This window comes from Lemur catta, chromosome 5, assembly GCF_020740605.2.
Source record: "Lemur catta isolate mLemCat1 chromosome 5, mLemCat1.pri, whole genome shotgun sequence".
NCBI lineage: Eukaryota > Metazoa > Chordata > Mammalia > Primates > Lemuridae > Lemur > Lemur catta.
This window is the reverse complement of record NC_059132.1, coordinates 43749726-43767234: the sequence shown is the minus strand read 5'-3', so window position 1 is coordinate 43767234 and position 17509 is coordinate 43749726. Positions and strand designations below refer to the sequence as shown.

The 17509-nt window shown below is 45.3% G+C and overlaps 1 protein-coding gene across 2 annotated transcripts in view; it reads right to left on the bottom strand.

The window, feature by feature from the left end:
• The window catches only part of LY86 (lymphocyte antigen 86), a 52390-nt gene that overhangs the window by 11242 nt on the left and 23639 nt on the right, over positions 1 to 17509 (bottom strand). Inside the window, exons 2-4 of one of the 2 annotated variants that reach the window (XM_045551638.1) lie at positions 12318 to 12404; positions 10911 to 11039; positions 8815 to 8962 (exon numbers count right to left, since the gene is read on the bottom strand). In XM_045551638.1, coding sequence (XP_045407594.1) covers positions 8826 to 8962; positions 10911 to 11039; positions 12318 to 12404 — 353 coding nt within the window. In that variant the 3' untranslated portion in view covers positions 8815 to 8825. Of the gene's footprint in view, positions 1 to 8814; positions 8963 to 10910; positions 11040 to 12317; positions 12405 to 17509 lie in introns of those variants that run through there. The other variant, XM_045551637.1, reaches the window with a different exon arrangement.

The following is a 17509-nucleotide window of genomic DNA, read 5'->3' as shown; positions in this document are numbered from 1 at the left end:
AAACAGATTGCATTCCCATTGCTCCTCCTAAATTCCCTCCCTAGACCTGTAGAAAAGACACATTGAAACAGAAATAGAGGAAGCAATAGAAATCTAGCTGGTGGAACCTGAATTGCCAATCTACTTAAAACTTCTAAGACTGAGTTTTGAATAGATACAGTGAGATTGAGAAGGCTCTGCAGTTAATAATGCTAGGGAGATCACCAGGTACAGGTATCCAGCAGGAACCAGGACCAGAAAAGAAACACGCTGGATAATGAAAAGGAAAGGAAGCCATGTAGCCCTGAGCACCCACTGTGGTCACACCTGTGACTTACTGGTGCGTGTAAAATCAGTGAGTATGCCTGGACTTCCTCAGCTGCTGTCAGGGATATCTGCCTTATGGGAAATATTCTGCCAGATTTTAAATATAGTTCTCAAAGGATCTACTCTGTTGCATACTGAAATTCATCTAATTTTGATGCAGTACCCACTTTGGACAAACACTTAGAATAGGAAAGTTGAAATTTACACGAAAGATAAACCAGGGACCAGTTATTTTCTCGACTAAAGGATTCTTCAGCTTGCAAAAGGTGTCCTTGTAATATTTCTTTTAATTACCAGCTTTAAAAATTAATGCATTTAAAATCAAGTCCAAACTTATCTTTTTTTCTGTAGCTTACACATTTTATGAAGTGAGGTATGCCTATATCTATCGTATGTATTTCATAATAGATTTTGCTCATGCTGAAAAGTGGCTCATGCAGGGACGGATGCACCGTGAGTCTGAGCCAGTAGTTCTTATGGGCCCCGCTGCCTTCTGCACCTCTCTGCGGTTCTGACACGAACTTGGCATCATTAAGTCCGCTCAGCTTTTCGTCATGCTGCACCGTGTCAATCACAGCTGCCGAGGTCTCAAAGAAGAGTCCTGACCTACAGAGCCCTAGTTCATGATAATAAATACCCAGTGTGTATACACACGCACACGCATACACACACAATTCAATTGTTTAACCTCCCTAAGCCTTTACTTCAGTCTCAGTTGATTTTGGCAATAGGTTGGGTACAATTGATAGCCACAAGTCAATCCATGAAACAATAAACAAATTATCTTTGAAAATCAGTTACTCACTTAGTGCTATAAAACCAGCACCACTCTGCCTGGGTTGGCCGACCCTGGCCAGAACCAGGTTTGACAGCTCATGCGCCTCTTGCCACCAGAGTGAAAATCGTGTGTTCATTCTATTTGCTTTATGGCCTTAATCTGAGTCTTTACTCAGATCTCTCGGTTCATTTCCAGTTGAGAATCTCTCTTCTCCATGGCCCTACACAGAATATCCTAGAAGCCAAAACGTGAGCCACCCTGTCCCTTTAATAATTTCTCCCTGTTTTTTATTTGGGGGGAGCAAGTCATGCTCTTACTTTCCAGGTTGACACTCAAGTTTCATGTTGCACTGTAAGTCCTACGATCAAATCTCCGCTCTGTTCAACTCCTTGTTTCCCTCTCATCCTCCTGGCATGGGCTGTTCTAGGAAACTCATTGAACAGACGGATCTCACTGAGAATGGACGTGAAGATGTGTTGAACTCTGATACGTCAGAGACTGAATGGGACGGGGGTGAACTTGACTCGATTCCAAGCCAGACAGGGCTGCGGGAGTCTCATCTGTGGTGCTGGGTAGTGCTGACGAAACAGACTTTGGGAGAAGTCCCGGTGTCAGGTGGTTGTGGGGTATCTTTTTGGGATCATGAGGACAGACCACACCTTGGTGGACAGATGTCAGGTTCCCTTGAAGCAAATGGATATTCCCATGGTCACATATTCCGGGAAAAAGTCAAGGCAGGGCCAGAAAATAAGAATTTTAGAGGCTGACCTGACCCAGGTAAAACAAGAAAACATTACAGAACAACACAGCCACAAATACTCATTCAGCTGCTGCTCAGGAAATCCTGGGTCTGGGGCAGGCTGGTGGAGAGGGGTGCGGTGGCCGCCCCCTGGCTCCCAGGCGAGCCAGTTTGAGTCGGAATCCTCACCTCCGACTGTGTCTGTGAGAGACCCGCCCGGGGTTACAGAGCAGCCCTGTGGGTGCTCAGGCTGCCCCAGCCCCTGCCGCAAGGTCCCCCAGGTGGGAGAGGGAGCCAGAGAGGTTCACTGCCACGATTTCTGACGCACCAGCACCATCGCATGTCTTTTCTTGCTTAGTCTCCACGGTCACCCAGTAAAGAATTATGGCTACTCCCATTCAATACATGAAGTAGCTGAGAACCAGAGAAATTAAATGACCGCCCAGAAAAGAAGAGCTCCTGTCCCCAGCCCGTCGATGGCAGCTGTGGGGGTGGAGGGGGGCCATGGGTCCCCCTCCCTGGCTTTCTCACGAGGGGCTTTCTTCCTGCCCCCGCCGCTCTTACCAGTTTTCCTGTGCGGTCCCCTTTGCCTCCCATCTAATTTGTTGGCACAGCCTTACAAAGCCGAGTTACAGCAAAGGTGTCGCGTTTGTGTCAGCGTTGGGGACCTGAACTGATGCGCGGCTGTGCTCCCCGGTTCTGCCCCACAGCCCTGGCGTCTCACCCGCTACCGTGCGACGGCAGCGCCTACAGCAGGGGCTCGGCCAGCTCTGGCCTGTGGCCGAATCCTGCCCAAGGCCTGGTTTGGAGCAGCCTCAGGCTGAGAATGATTTTGATTTTTATGTTTTTAAATTTCAGGAAAAAAATCAAAAGAAGAATATTTCATCACATGTAAACATTATATGAAATTTAAATTTCAGTGTCCATAAATCCAGTCTTATTGAGACACAGCCATGACCATTCCTTTTCATATTGTCTATGGTGAGTTTCACACCGCAAGGGTGGATTTCAGCAATCACCAAAGAGACCATGTGGCCTGTAAAGCCCGAAATATTTGCTGCCTTGTCCTTTCCAGAAAAAGTTTGCCAACCTGTGGCCCAAAGGGCTTTTATTTTTTTATTTTTATTTTTTGGGACAGAGTCTCACTCTGTTGCCTGGGTTAGAGTGCTGTGGCGTCAGCCTAGCTCACTGCAACCTCAAATTCCTGGGCTCAAGTGATCCTACTGCCTCAGCCTTCCATGTAGCTGGGACTGCAGGCATGCGCCACCATGCCTGGCTGATTTTTTCTATATATTTTTAGTTGTCCAGTTAATTTCTTTCTTTCTTTTTTTTTTTTTTTAGTAGAGAGGAGGTCTCGCTCTTGCTCAGGCTGGTCTTGAACTTCTGAGCTGAAACGATCTGCCCGCGTCGGCCTCCCAGAGTGCTAGGATTACAGGCCTGAGCAACCGCGCCGGGCACCCAAAGGGCTTTTAAAATACAGATGTGCTGAGCCCTAAGCCCAGTTTCTGATTCAGTAAGTCTGAGTGGGGACCGAGAATTTGCCATTTCTAAGAGTTTGCCGGAGAGTGCTGATGTTGCTGGTCTGAGGACCACAGTGGGAGAACCACAGCCTTACAACAGCGGCTGGTGACGCCCAAAGACGACTGTCTGATCCCCATAATTTGTATGTCCTTTAAATCCTTTTCCTAGTCCCAGTGGAGGGCTGAACTGAGTTCACTTCTCCTCTCCCGGACCTTTTCTTTGTTTACAGAAGACGCATAGCAGAGGAGTTCGGAGCTGGAAAGAAACCCAGCATCACCACCTGTTGGCGCTGTGACCTTGTGTGAGTTACTTAACCTCTCTGGGACTCCATTTCCCCACCTGTTAAAATGAGGCTATATATAGGAAAAAACAAAATATTTTCTCCTGCTATATTCTCCACACAGAGCATTTCTGGTCACTGAAATGTGTGGGATTTTATCCTCATATCCACCAATTCTCCAATACCAGCTAGGTGTGCTATTCTGATACTGGAGTTAGCACAGACCCCGTGGGTTAAGGGCTCAGCCCCCAAGACCGCTCTTCCCCCTCATTTCAAACATCAGTTGCAAGTAGTAGGTTCCTAGGTGACCCACAACTTCTGTCCAACTTGGCTATAAACCAGAAGTTGCCACGAACCCCTGCTTGTGTTTGACAATTTGCTAGAATGACTCATAGAACTCGGAGAAACACAGCCTCGTGCCGCATAATGAAGTTTCTGTCAGTGAAGGACCACATATATAACAGTGGTCTCCTAAGATTATAATACAGTATTTTTACTGTCTGTTTTTATGTTTAGATTGTTTAGATACACAGGTACTTACCACTGTGTTACAGTTGCCTACAGTGTTCGTACAGTAACATGCGGTCCAGGTTTGTAGCCTGGGAGCAAGAGGCTGCACCACACAGCCCCGGCGTGTGCCAGGCCATGCCACCTAGGTGTGCTAAGTACACTCTGTGATGTTCGCACAAGGAAGAAATTGCCCAGTGATGCATTTTTCAGGACAGACCCCGCTGTTAGGTGATGCCTGACTGTGCTTGCATTTACCAGTTTATCATAAAAGACCTTACAAAGCGTACAGGTGAGCGGCCAGGTGTACGGAGCAAGGCCAGGTGCGGAGCTTCCAGGCCTTCCCTGGGTGCCCCACCCTCCAGGCACTGCCACGTGTTTAGCAACCTAGAAGCTCCCTGAACTCCACGCTTTAGGGATGTCTGTGGAGGCTTCATCATGTAGACACGATGGGCTGTTAACTCTATCTCCAGCTCCTCTGTCCTTCCCAGAAGGCAAGGGGTGGAGCTGAAAAATCCGAACTTCTAATTGTGGCTTGGTCTTTGTGGTGATCAGCCCCCACCCAGGAACCCACCAAGAATCATCTCGTTAGGAAAAAAGGCACTCCGGCCACCCAGGAAATGCCAAGGAGTTCAGTCGCTTTACGCAAAAAACTGAGTCAAAGACCAAATATTAAAACACACGATACTCCCAGCACCCCTATTGCTCAAGAAATTACAAGGGTTTTAGGAGCTGCCAGGAACCAGGGACAGAGACCAAATATATGTTTCCTACTATAAATCACAATATTATAGAGGCTAATAACAGTAGTTTCTATACTTCACAAGGCTGATGCAAGCAGTAAATTAGTTCATACACATAACATTCTTGAGAAGATGCCTGGTGCACGTGGAGGGGTACCACAATGCCAGTTGGTGTTGTGTAGCCAGCCTGGGGCTAAGGTGGCGCTCTTTGACCTCGGCTGAATGTTGGACCACCTGGCTTGGTTCTGACTCCCAGAGGTTCTGATTTAATTGGTCTAGGGTGTGCCTGGGTATTGGGATCTTCAACATTTCCAAGGGAGATTATAATGCAGCACTGGCCAATAAGAAATATAAAGAGAGCTGCATGCATAATTTTATGTTTCCTAGAAGCCACATTCTAAAAGGTGAAATTAATTTTAATGATATGTTAGTAATGTCTTATTATTGATAAGTAATTAATAAATAATATAGTAATAGTAAATTCTATTTAACTCAGTGTATTCCAAATATTATAATTTCAACATACAACCAATATAACAATGGATGGAGATATTTTACATTCTTTTTTTATACTAAATCTTTGAAATTTAGCCTATATTGTACACTTAAAGCACATCTGGTTTGTGGTCACTGCATAGGACAGCAGGGGTATGACTGAGGTGCAGCCCAGATTGAGAGCCACGGGGGAGGGCGTGCGTGCCTGGTAGCTGTGCACCAGGCCTAAGCTACCCAACTAGGCGGGGGCTCTGTCAGCGTTACTGTTCTTGAGCATCCAGGGAGCTGGCTGCAGCTTCCCCCTCTAGGGTTAGTAATTAGGTGTGGTCCTTAAAGATATTCAACGAATCCCAATTTAGTCTTAAAAATTGGTTTCAAAAAAAAAATTGGTTTCCAGCTTATGGAGCCAGATTGAAAGCATCGAGATCAACTAAAGCAGGTAAATCTATATGGCTCGGTGCTACCAGAGGAGAGAGAGGGACTGAGGGGGTATTAACAGGGTGGAAGGTAAAACAGGGGCCAGTTCTGTCTCCCTGTCAGTGAGCCCGCAGCTCCGGCAAAGGGGGCTCTGGGCACACTAGGGAGAGAGTACAGAGTGGCTGTTAGACGGACCGTTGATATTCCTTCCATGCAAGGCTCTGATTCCGAATGTTCTATTCAACTCCAAACATCATTGAGTATTATATAGGCTGTGATTCTCTTTGAAAACTCTTAGATTTACTCTATAGGGGATGGTAATTCACCCTCTCTGTTCTTTCCTACAATGAAAAACTAACATTTAAGAATAAATTTGCAAATTTATCCTAAAAACAAGAGAGATTTTCAAAAAAGACAAAAATAAGGATCTGCAGTCCCAGCATTTAGAGATAAGCACCTAAGTGTGTGTTCTTCCAGAGCTTTTTGATGTACACTCTTACACGTTTTAATAAAAACAAGATCCAGTGGACAGTACTCTTTTATAGCCTGCTGCTGTTGCTTCTATTTTCAGAGATGAGGTCTCGCTCTATTGCCCAGGCTGCAGTGCAGTGGTTCTGTCACAGCTCCTGGCAGCCTCGAATGCCTGGCCTCAAACAGCTCTCCTGTCTCAGCCTCTTCGGTAGCTGGGACTACAGGTATGCACAACCACACCTGGCTCATTTTTCTTATTTTTTGTAGGGACAGGATCTTGCTATGTTGCCCACGCTGGTCTTGAACTTCTGGCCTTAAGTGATCCTCCTGCCTCAGCCTCTGAAAGTGCTGGGATTATAGGCGTGAGCCACTGTGCCTGGCCCATAGCACGCTTTGCCATTTAATGTTCTTATATTTTCATGTAATTTAATAATCTACAACATCATTTTAAAATCACAGCATATTATACCTTTGGCCGAATAATGACCTACTTAACCAACACCTTATAATTAGCCATTTAGGCTGTTTCTCCCAAATTGCTAATCACACTATAAATGATGGTACTAAAAGAGCAACTCTTGGCCTCTGAATCCGATGTGTTTCTTGCCTTAGCGCTAGCTGAGGAGGATGCAGAAGAAAAGGAGACAATGCTTTGTACCTACATCTCACCGAGCCTGACCCACTTTGCAGTTTAATCTGGCTTGGACGACAGCCAGTGAGATGCAGTTTGCACAGGAATACGTAGTAATGCTGCAAAAATGATCCCAAACAACTCAGCTGCAACTGACACCATAATGTGCCGCCCACAGTGTACACCAAGTTTTCTCACTGCTCTGCTAAGGAGGACCTGCAAACCCCAGAGAGACTCCATTTCATGCTAACTGTGTCAACAGCAGCTTGTGCTTGGGTTTGGAATGATTTCAGTTCTCCCTGTTGCCATTTTTCCCCTTCTGGTCTTAGTATTAATCACGTCTTTGGAATAGAGTCATTCCTGCAGTAGGTTTGTGGGTGGGTTAAAAAAAATTAATAACCCAAGAAGCCTCTGAATTTAAGATTTGAGTTTCTCTGGCTTATATAATTTGCATAATTATTTGTTCATGCAGCATTTGTATATCACTTTTCTGATCCTTTTATACTGTATGAAGTTTCCTGGCAATTCTCCAAATGCTAGTTTCTCAGCCTGCCTCTGCAGTCATCTTCCCCTTTGCAATAAAGCAAATAAATGGCTGCAGAGCTGCCCAGAATTCCAATAAGGTAAGCATCAGCCTTTTGGGCTGCTAAGCTGAATTGGGCACCTCACACTGTTTGAGGGAACAATATCTCTTCTGTTTTATTATTTCCATTAAAACCCTACTCAGAGGAAAAAATAGTAAGGTTTTCTTAAACTTGGAGGACAAAGAAAATTTACTGTCTGCTGCGATTCAATGTGCCTTGTGTCTTTGTGCCATGCATAAGCATCATTAGTCACTTCTGAGGTGGACTGGTGTACTTGCATTCAATCCATTATATACTCACGTGCAAATTCAGTAAAACAAATATTTATAGTGTCTTTACCCTGTACCAGCTCTCTTTGCCATGTCTTCAGAGACAGATAAGAACAAGAAATATTTTTGCCTTTGAGGAGTCGAAAGTTTAATGGGAGAGACACACACACCCTAGCTATGGAATTCAACTCCTGCTGAGACAAGGGCTAACCAGAAGTAGGAACACAACGCCCCCAGAGCACCCACAGGAAGTGCTACATTTGGCTGTGGTTGGAGGAAGGCTTCTGAGCCAAGGTGATGCTTGGGTTAGGTGTGAAGGAAAGACAAATACGGAGTGGGCAGGAGAGGCTAAGGGGACAGTCTGAACAACTTCGCAGGTGTTCAAATGCAAGCTGCAGTGAGAAAGCGGCAAACCATTTGTTGAGGCTGTTGCCAAAGGTGTGGATGGGGGAAATGGAGCAAGATGTTGCTGCAGAAGCAGGCTGGAGTCAAACTTATGACGACCTTTGGTCACTAAAGACCTTAGGCTTATTCTACAGAAGAGGGAGCTCGTGAAGTCTCTTGGGAGGGGGCGTGGCATGATGAGCTCTGTATTCACACTGGCAGCAGCGAGGATGGAGACAGGGAACCAGTTAGGAAGCCATTTCTGCAGAAGACTCCATCCAGGGAACAGAAGGACAGCCCAGTATGTGTTCTTTCTTGCCAAGCTGGCAGTACCTCCAAGGGTACCTGTTTCCACATTTGAGTTCAAGAACACTTATTTTGGGGAAAAATTAGAAAGATAAGAAAAAGGCTTGAGATAGAACTGTAGATGCCGGCTACAGGTGACAGCCTGTGAAATTGTTAGCCTTTCCTGGATGGTTATTATTTAATTATGAGCTCATGATGCTTCGAGTTCCTCCAAAACATCTATAAAATCAGGAATCCTTACAGACCACCAGTGTTATCATGCTATGTCTAAATCATACACATTCATATGTGTGAAAAGAATGCTGAAAACACCATAACAGGTTTCAGATAACTTTAAGGCAAACAGGAAAGTAATTCTTTATTCAATTTCCCAGGTGGTCCTTGTTCCAGTAGGTTAAACTGGTTGGAGATGACTCCATCTCTTGAGATGACTTGTGTTTGTTTGTGACTCTTTAATGCACGTGTCACACACAGCAATTTGGAATTGTTGTGCTGTGGGTCTCTCATTTCTGCTGGTCAACCAGGATGTCCCTGACGGCACAAACCATTATTGGTTCATCTTCAGGCTCCCCAAAGCATTGGCACAGAGTGGGACTTAGTCACCATGGGAGGGAGGAAGGAAGGAAAGAAGGGAGTAAGGGCTGACTGGATGAGGGGTTTGGGGTTGGCCCAGCTGAGGACAGGTAGGAGATTGGGTGGGGACTGACTAATGACAAGCTCATCATGCTGAGGACATGCATGAATGCACCTAATTAACTAGAAATCTTCCCAGTAAGTTGACAGAGGAACACTGTCTAATCTTTCTATGGCAGGTTAGCTAGGAGGAAAAAAAATGTACCCATTTGAAACAGTGAGTTGTTAAATGATAATTTAAAATAAACTCCTGGCCAAAAGACACATTCATACATTTCTAGTTTTTTTGTTTATTCATTCATTGGAAGTTAAAATTAGGGCCAGCCTACCTGGATCCCTCACAAGCCATGGGCCCTACACCAACTCTGTGACTTTGTGCAAGTTTCTATAACTCTCTGTGCCTCAGTTTCTGCCTTTATAAAGTTGGAGTATTAACAGTACTCATTCAAAGGGGTGGGGTGGGAATGGAATGACTTATTGGGTCTAAAGCTCTTAGAACAGTGCCTGGTACAAATGCTCAGTATCATTAGCTATTTTGCTGTGTGTGTGTCTGCGTGCGTGTACGTGCGCATGTGTGTGTGTGTATGCGTGCGCATGTATGTGTGTGTGTGGGTGTATGTGCATGTGTGTGTGAGTGTATATGTGTGTGTGTGTGTGTGTATGTGCGCGCGCGTGTGTGTGCGTGTGTGTGTGTGTGTGTGTGTGAGTGTGTGTGTGTGTGTGTGTTTGGTGCTCTCCATGTATCAGACATATTCCAAATACTGGAAATAAAAAGGCAAAGGTGGTGCGAACGCCGCCCTCAAGAAGCTCGCAGTCTAGAGGATGACGGCTGGGAACGAGCCGTGAGTCGCCGGGGCAAGCGCTCTAGCACAGGGATGTGCCGCCCCCTCGGGGAGGGGAGGGAGGGCTGAGTTCAGCCTGTCACCTACAGATCACAGCCGTTCACCGCTTTCCATCTGGTTTACCCTCGTTTAAATTCCCTGTTTTCTTTTGTCTGCCTCCCTTGGTGTGGGAAGGGGATACCAATTTCTTCTAGATCTTTCATTTAAGAAGGATAATTGGGTCATTTCACAAAGAACTTCACTGTTTAAAATTCTAGCTTCCTTGAGTGGGGAAACAGATACAGGGGTGTCCCTGGGGCGGGGGGTTGGGGGTGTGAGGTTGGGGGTACACTCCCCGCCAGCCAATGGACACAGGAAGGAGGGAGCAGCCAGGAGGGAACTCCTGGGCCGGGACAGCCACAGAACAGGCTTCAATTAACAGGCTTTAACTAACCCACAGGGGCATCCCAGGGCCTTGGGTGAGCAGGTGGGGAGGACGAGGTGGAGAGGGCAGGTGGGGTGTGGGGGGCTTCCTGCCCTCCTGGGGGATGTGTGGCAGGGGTAGGGGGTTCGTGAAAAGGGAGCTAATGCAGTGGGTTTCCTGCTTCTCTGCTTTGAGCCTGGCTACCTGATACCCGTGTCCGTCGGTGACCCAAATGGGAAAGGCCATGACATTCAGTGGGCTTCCTTTTATTTTCTTTTTCAAAGAGCATCGCTATATTGAGGAGACCCTGCCACTAAAGAAGCTGTTGAGAGCAAACCTGGAAACACCTTGGATCTCAATGGATTTTCAGGGCACCGCTACTCCCAGTATCCATTTTTGCTTTGTAAACCGTCTCATACACCCCATTTCATTTTGATTTCCACAACATCCCTGTAAGGCAGGCCCTTACCGGACAGGCCTGACTGTTATTTCTGTAGGACACATGCTGGTAGGTGAGGGCAAGCTTGTCCAGAGGCCCGGGCTAGACGCCGGCTCTTGGTCACCCTGCGGGCCTCTGCAGGCAGTGAGCCAGACAGCTTACCTCCTTTCCTTCTTCCACAGAAAGAAAACTTGGGCTGGTCCTCCTCACAGATGGGGTAGGAGAAATTCAAAATGGACGATCCTTTAGCGGTGAGAGCTATGTCGAGAAACAGCTCTTTGATGTCCTCTCCTGAAGGAAAGAGGAGAGCACCTTTGCTATTATGGTGGGTTTCATTGCATAGCAAGGCATCCAAAGTTTATAACAGCGTGAGCTAAAGGACCTTTTGTTTCTTTTAGTCTGCTCTGTCTGGGGAACAGTTTTCTTCTTTTCCTGGTAAGACAGCATTCAGGCAATGCTACAGGGGATCATAATGATGACCTGGGGTATAGAAGGTGGTCCTTTCTCAGACTCTACCTGTTGGGGGCAAGGTAGTTACTCTGCTGTGCTCCCCTACCCCAATGCTTTGGCCGCTGAATATGATTTCTGCAGGTCTGGCTTCTAGAGCTTCTCAGCTACATAGTATTATTTATCCCTCATGACAGGGTTGGTGTGTGATCCAGCCTACAGACTCCTGCTACTGTTGCCAGGCAGATATTGCACCATGGTTACACAGGAAGCTTTAGGGGGGCTCTGTGGGGGTGAGTTTCAATTCTCTCTGCCTTTTTCTCCATTCCTCCCTTTTATGTTCCACCCACTCCTCCTTCTATTCCTCTTTTCTCTCCCCAAAGCATTTCTTGAGCTGCTGCTATAAGTCCAGATATTGTGCGAGATTCTAGAAATACAAAGAGGCATGGGAGTTCTTGATCTCTGGGAATGTTTCCTCCACTTAGCTGAAATGATCCCACATGCAAAGTTTATTAAATCTCTCAGCTCTGGTTTCGGTAAAACTGTTTTAGAAAAGGAGATACTCTGGTAGCTATAGCAAATATATTGGCTAACTGCAATGGCACGATCATACAAAAATTAAACAGAAAGTGCTCTAGCTCATTCACTGGGGTTGGGGAGACAGTATTTTTATCTCCTCTTTGCCTGTGTTAAGGATTCAGGAACTTACATTAGCTATTTGGGATATGAAAGAACACAAATGACAAACCATGCTTCTGGCAGTAGATTTGTTTGTTGCTGAGATAACTAAGCAAAAGCTCTCTCCTGAGTAGACGTCAATATTTAGTCTCAAAATATTTTCCTTTTTTTCTTGTTGGGTATACTAATTGCAGGTGCTTATGTTGCCCAGATGAGTGCCTAGAGTCTTTTCAGTACAAAAGTACAGCATTAAATGAGAGTTCTACCTTACCTGGATATTACCCAGAGAGAGATTTGAAAATTAAAATGGAAATAGAGTTAATTCCAGAGCGTGGAGGAAGAGCAGTGGTTTAGCCAGCGATTATAGTTAATATGAGTCACTGGATTCGTGAAGTCTGAAGAGGCTATGCAATGTTTTATTTCATGCTAATCATTTTTACTTACTCAGAATAATTCCAAATCTAATGTTGAGATTTGATTTTAATTGTTTGGAACACTGGTCCATAGAGAAGCCAAAATCCTGTAATGGATCTGCCAAGAAGAAAACAAGAGATTAATTGTGAGTACATTGTATATTCTACAAACTCACATTCAAAATTTGCGCCATACTAATTGCTTTTACACGAGTCACTGACTTCATTCAAAAACATTGCCCAATGATTTTTTTTTTAATAAGTTCATGATGTTTTCAGCAGTTCCTCCCAGTCTCTTCAAGGTCAATGTCACGTTCCCTCTGACACCAGAGACCCCAACCATGAAACAAGCACTGTGCCTTGCTGGTTGGGTTATATCCTTACTTGTTAACGTTTTTATGATTTAAAATTTTTATCATTGCTTGAATTCTTTTAGTTTTTGAACTTTTGGCCTTAAATTGATCCTAGATTGCCCAACATATTTCATAAGACATTTATTATTATAATGACAATAGAGGGAGATATACATAGATTTTCAAAGTTAAGACATGCCTTTGTAATTCCACTTCATCCTGTCCCATCTCATCCTATTCAATGTAATATTTTTTCCCAAATATTCCACTATATGCAAGGCATTGTGTTAGATATGATAGAGGCTATAAGGCAATATTTTTTGCACATAATTTCTGCTCACTCAAAAGACTCCAGGGACTCGTCTGCGCCTCAGAATGAAGCCCAGACATGTTCTAGTGGCCCCACCTTCCATAGTCCACGTCGCAAATCCATCCTCCACGCACACCCAGCAAGTTCCCACCATGTTTGATTTGCTCATGAGCTTTCTCCCATTTGAAATGGTCTTACTCCTTTGGCCATTGTCTAAACACTCAGGTCTTGCTCCTTCCCCTCTGATTTATGAAGGCTTCCTTGATAGCCTCCCAAATATTCTTTTGCTTCTTTGAATTCTTTTTTTTTTTTTTTTAATTTTATTTGAGACAGAGTCTCGCTCTGTTGCCCGGGCTAGAGTGCTGTGGCATCAGCCTAGCTCACAGCAACCTCAAACTCCTGGGCTCAAGCAATCCTCCTGCCTCAGCCTCCCAAGTAGCTGGTACTACAGGCATGTGCCACCATGCCCGGCTCATTTTTCTATATATATTTTTAGCTGTCCATATGATTTCTTTCTATTTTTAGTAGAGACAGGGTCTCGCTCTTGCTCAGGCTGGTCTCGAACTCTTGAGCTCAAACAATCCTCCCACCTCGGCCTCCTAGAGTGCTAGCATTACAGGCGTGAGCCACCGCGCAGGGCCTGCTTCTTTGAATTCTTAAAAGTGTATGCCTGATGGGAGGATCACTTGAGGTCAGAAGTCTGAGACCAGCCTAAACAAGAGTGAGACCCCATCTCTACTAAAAGTAGAAAAAATTAGCTGATTGAGGTGGTGTGTCCCTGTACTTCCAGCCACTTGGGAGGCTGAGGCAGGAGGATCACTGAAGCCCAAGGAGTTTGAGGCTGCTGTGAGCTATGATGATGCTGCTGCATATCAGGCAGGGTGAGAGAGCGAGATTCTATCTCCACAACAAGAACAAACCAAGATCCAGTATCCCTGAGATTCTTTTTAAAGTGTACTTTTCTCTGTGGTTTATCCCATACTTAATCTAAATGTGAGATTCCTTAAGGCCAGGGCTGGTTTCTTGTTTTGTTTTGTTTTCCATTTCCTTTCCCTTTATGTTTCCCACTGGGCCTGAGAGAAAAGAGCTACATTTAATGGAGGGTCTACCTTGTACTAGTCACTGAGATGAGTACTTTATAAGAGTTTCCACTGAATTCTCCGGACTCTCCAGTGCCTGGCACAGAGCCTTGCAATCTGACACACAGTAAGCACTTCATAAATGTACACAATGAATGAGTGAACATGCCATGTGTTAAGATGTTTCTCAGCTCCAAACCCAGTCTTCTGTTCTCTGCCTTGGAAAGCTGGGGCAGTCTGCAGTCATGTGTCTCCCTTGCCGCCTGTCAGTCAAGGTATCAGAGGGAGCTGGAGGCTGGAGCTGGAGGAGGAACTTTGCTCCTTCTTGCATACTTGCTAATCACTGGTGAGGGCCCATCACCCTGGCAGCGGCAGTTAGTTCTAGCATCCAACTCCTTTCTGCACTTTCCCAGCATCAGCTGAGGCTCAGCTCTGTGGGTGCCTAAGCTTCTGCAATAACAGTACCTGGGTAACTGCTGTTGCCCATTCCTCAGCTCGACAGGGTCCTTCTTTCAAGCATCCAGATTGTGATCACCCCAACCTCTGCACTTTGCCCTCCCAGCCCTCCAGGTGGTAGCTGCTCCTTCGCTGTTCTTTCTTTGCACTTTTAGTTCTCCAACAAATTCCCTACATTAAATTCTCCCTGTTAAAATAACTGATATGGTCTCTGTTTTCCTGAGGGGACTCAGGGTGCTAGAATAAACAACAATTGGGGGAGATAAGTATGATTTTCCTTCTTTCACTTATGTAAAAATATAGATGCAGAGAGGTTGGTATTAACTTATCCAGATCCCCACAGAAGAAAGCATCAGAGTCAAGATTCAAAGCCAGAGTTAAAAACAAACAAATAATTTGCTCCCTGGTATTGTGCAGTGATACTCACAGAGTAGAACCTTAAATACATATGTTAATTATTTGATTTGTAAGAGTGCCCAGAATATCTTGTGTGCAGGCATATGGCACCTGGTAGTCCTATTTCATTGCTGATTTCCATTTCAGCTTAGCTCTGAGCTTACATTTGCCAATGATAGTGCTCCAGACAGTTTTATCATCCACACAGCTCACCTGGGAGACTCATCATTGTCTATGGTACATGCCATGAAGATGACCACTAGGCAATTTCAGCCTTGTAAATCTAACAGGGGTGCAATTTTGTTTGATCAAAAACCCTTTGGTCTGGTTGCTAATTTTTCCCAAGAGGAAAAGCCCATTTTTTCTTATGCTCATTGGACTCTTCCCTAAGCATCTTTGTGCTATGTCAGGGCTCCTTTCAGCTTGGAAAATAGGAGCAACGAATATGGAGACAATAGTTCCTAACCTGGGAAGAAGCTGTGAAACTTCAGCTAATTCGGCTATACCTAGGGTATGTTCAAGAAGAGAAGAGGGGGCCATAAGAGGCTGGTGAGCCAAGACTTTCAGTGGGAAGGGACTATACACTTGGCACTCAGTATTGAAAAAGACAGAGGCCAATGAACATATGTTTAAGCAGGTGCATTCCCAAAATTGTGGATAAATTTAAGTTGCTATCTGAGGCAAAATAAAATAAGCTAAGTATGTATTGCTTAGTTAATTAGCAGCTACAGAATTATACTGTTTATAAATATTCTAAAGACATGAATAGAAAGAATCAACCAAGGGCAGGAGAAGGAAATAAAGCATTTCCTTGGTACTGGAAAAATATCATTGTTAGGAAAATAATCTTAATAAGGAACAAAGTTGCAAAGAAAACAGTAGGTTGATTTTCTCTGAGGACGTATATATAAAGAAGCAGAAAGACAGATTGCTTAAAAAGTGCTTAAGGGTCTGGTCTGGTGAGCTTTCCTAGCAGTTATTTCAAATTTGTATGTGAGAGCAATGTCTTTGAGCGTAAACATGCAGTTTGCGGTCCTCTTGGGAAAAGTGACATCAGTTTCTCCTCCTCCCCCAATCCCATCCTCACAAATTCATACGCTTCTCTGTATTTACTTGTGTTTCCACTCAGGCTCTAGCACACTGTATATTGCATGAATTTGTTTGTGTGCCTCTGTTATTCCTCTATGAGACGCTACAAAGGCAGGCTTCCCAGTGCCAGGGCTGTGCATACTGTCTTAAGATTACTCTAGGTCCCCAGTAATTGTTTGCTGAATGAATAATTGAGGTTATTTGTAGTAAATTTGCTGAGAACCGAAAAGCAGCATTTCTCAACCTCATCACTATTGACATTTTGTTTCAGATAATCCTTTGTTGTGGAGGCCATCCTGTGCATCGTAAGATGTTTCCTAGCATCCCTGGCCTCTACCCTCTAGGTGCCAGTGGTACCCCCACTCCCCACCAAAAATATCACCAGACATGGCCAGAGCTCCCTTGGGGGATGAGGTCGCCCTTGGTAGAGACCCACTGCTTTAAAGAATTACCTTCTTACTCACCAGCAAATTGGTTTCCTTGATCATCACCTAAGTGCACATTTGGGAATAACACCCATTGGGTGTCGGGCAGATGTGGGGAGTAGGAGGAGGGGATGGGTGTATACCTACATAATGAGTGCGATGTGCACTGTCTGGGGAATGGACACGCTTGAAGCTTTGAATCTGCAGGGTGGGGGGCATGGGCAATATACATAACCTGAACTTTCATACCCCCATAATAAGCTGAAATTTAAAAAAAAAAAAAGGAATTACCTTCTTAATTACCAGGCTTTTCCTACACTGCAAATGCATCTGAATCATCACCCAAAATAAAAGATGGTGTGCTGCATTTTTTAAGTTTTTCTCCTTATAGAGAAGGAGAAGTGACAGGTGGGGTGGGAGCAGGGAGATGTCCCCTGCACCCCCGGCTCAGGTAACTTTCAAGGCATATAAATCAGACCATCGGACTTTGGATCATCTGAAACAGTAAAATCAGGAAGTTAATGAGAGTTGCTGTTGTGGGGCTTCGAGGGCAGAGATAAACGTTTCCTCCAGACACGTCATTGAATGTTGGTGCATGAGCTGAGGAAAGAAGGAAAAGCTTCATCGTGAAATAGCAGATCTGTTCATTTTAAATATTTCTTCCTTGGCCTCTGTGTCACACCCCTTTCTGTCCCATGGACATCTATGGCTTCAGCCCCGGGAGGACCGTACTGCAGCGTATGAGCCCGGCGTGCCCACGCTGCTGCCCCCGGGCGTGTGGGCCCTGGCACATGGTGTCTCCATGCCAGCTGAGTGTCATTCCCCGGGGAGGCGGGAGCGGGCCCCCGGAAAGCAGCCAGAAGCATCTGCTTTGCATACAAGGGCGGCAGCAACCAAATTCCTCCTGGAAATATTTTCTTGCACATTCGAGGGGTAGAATAGAGTCGGATGGACAAGCCGAGCTCACAGTGCACGGGGTCTTAACAAATCTCAGCTCCAAAGCCATTTCTGTGCCTCTGCTCTGTTAGTGGCCTGTGTTCTGTCAGGCAGGGCTAGGCCCAAGCAGCTGTCCAGGGGAGGACAGCTTTGCCTTGGTGGCCTCTCACTAGCAGCGG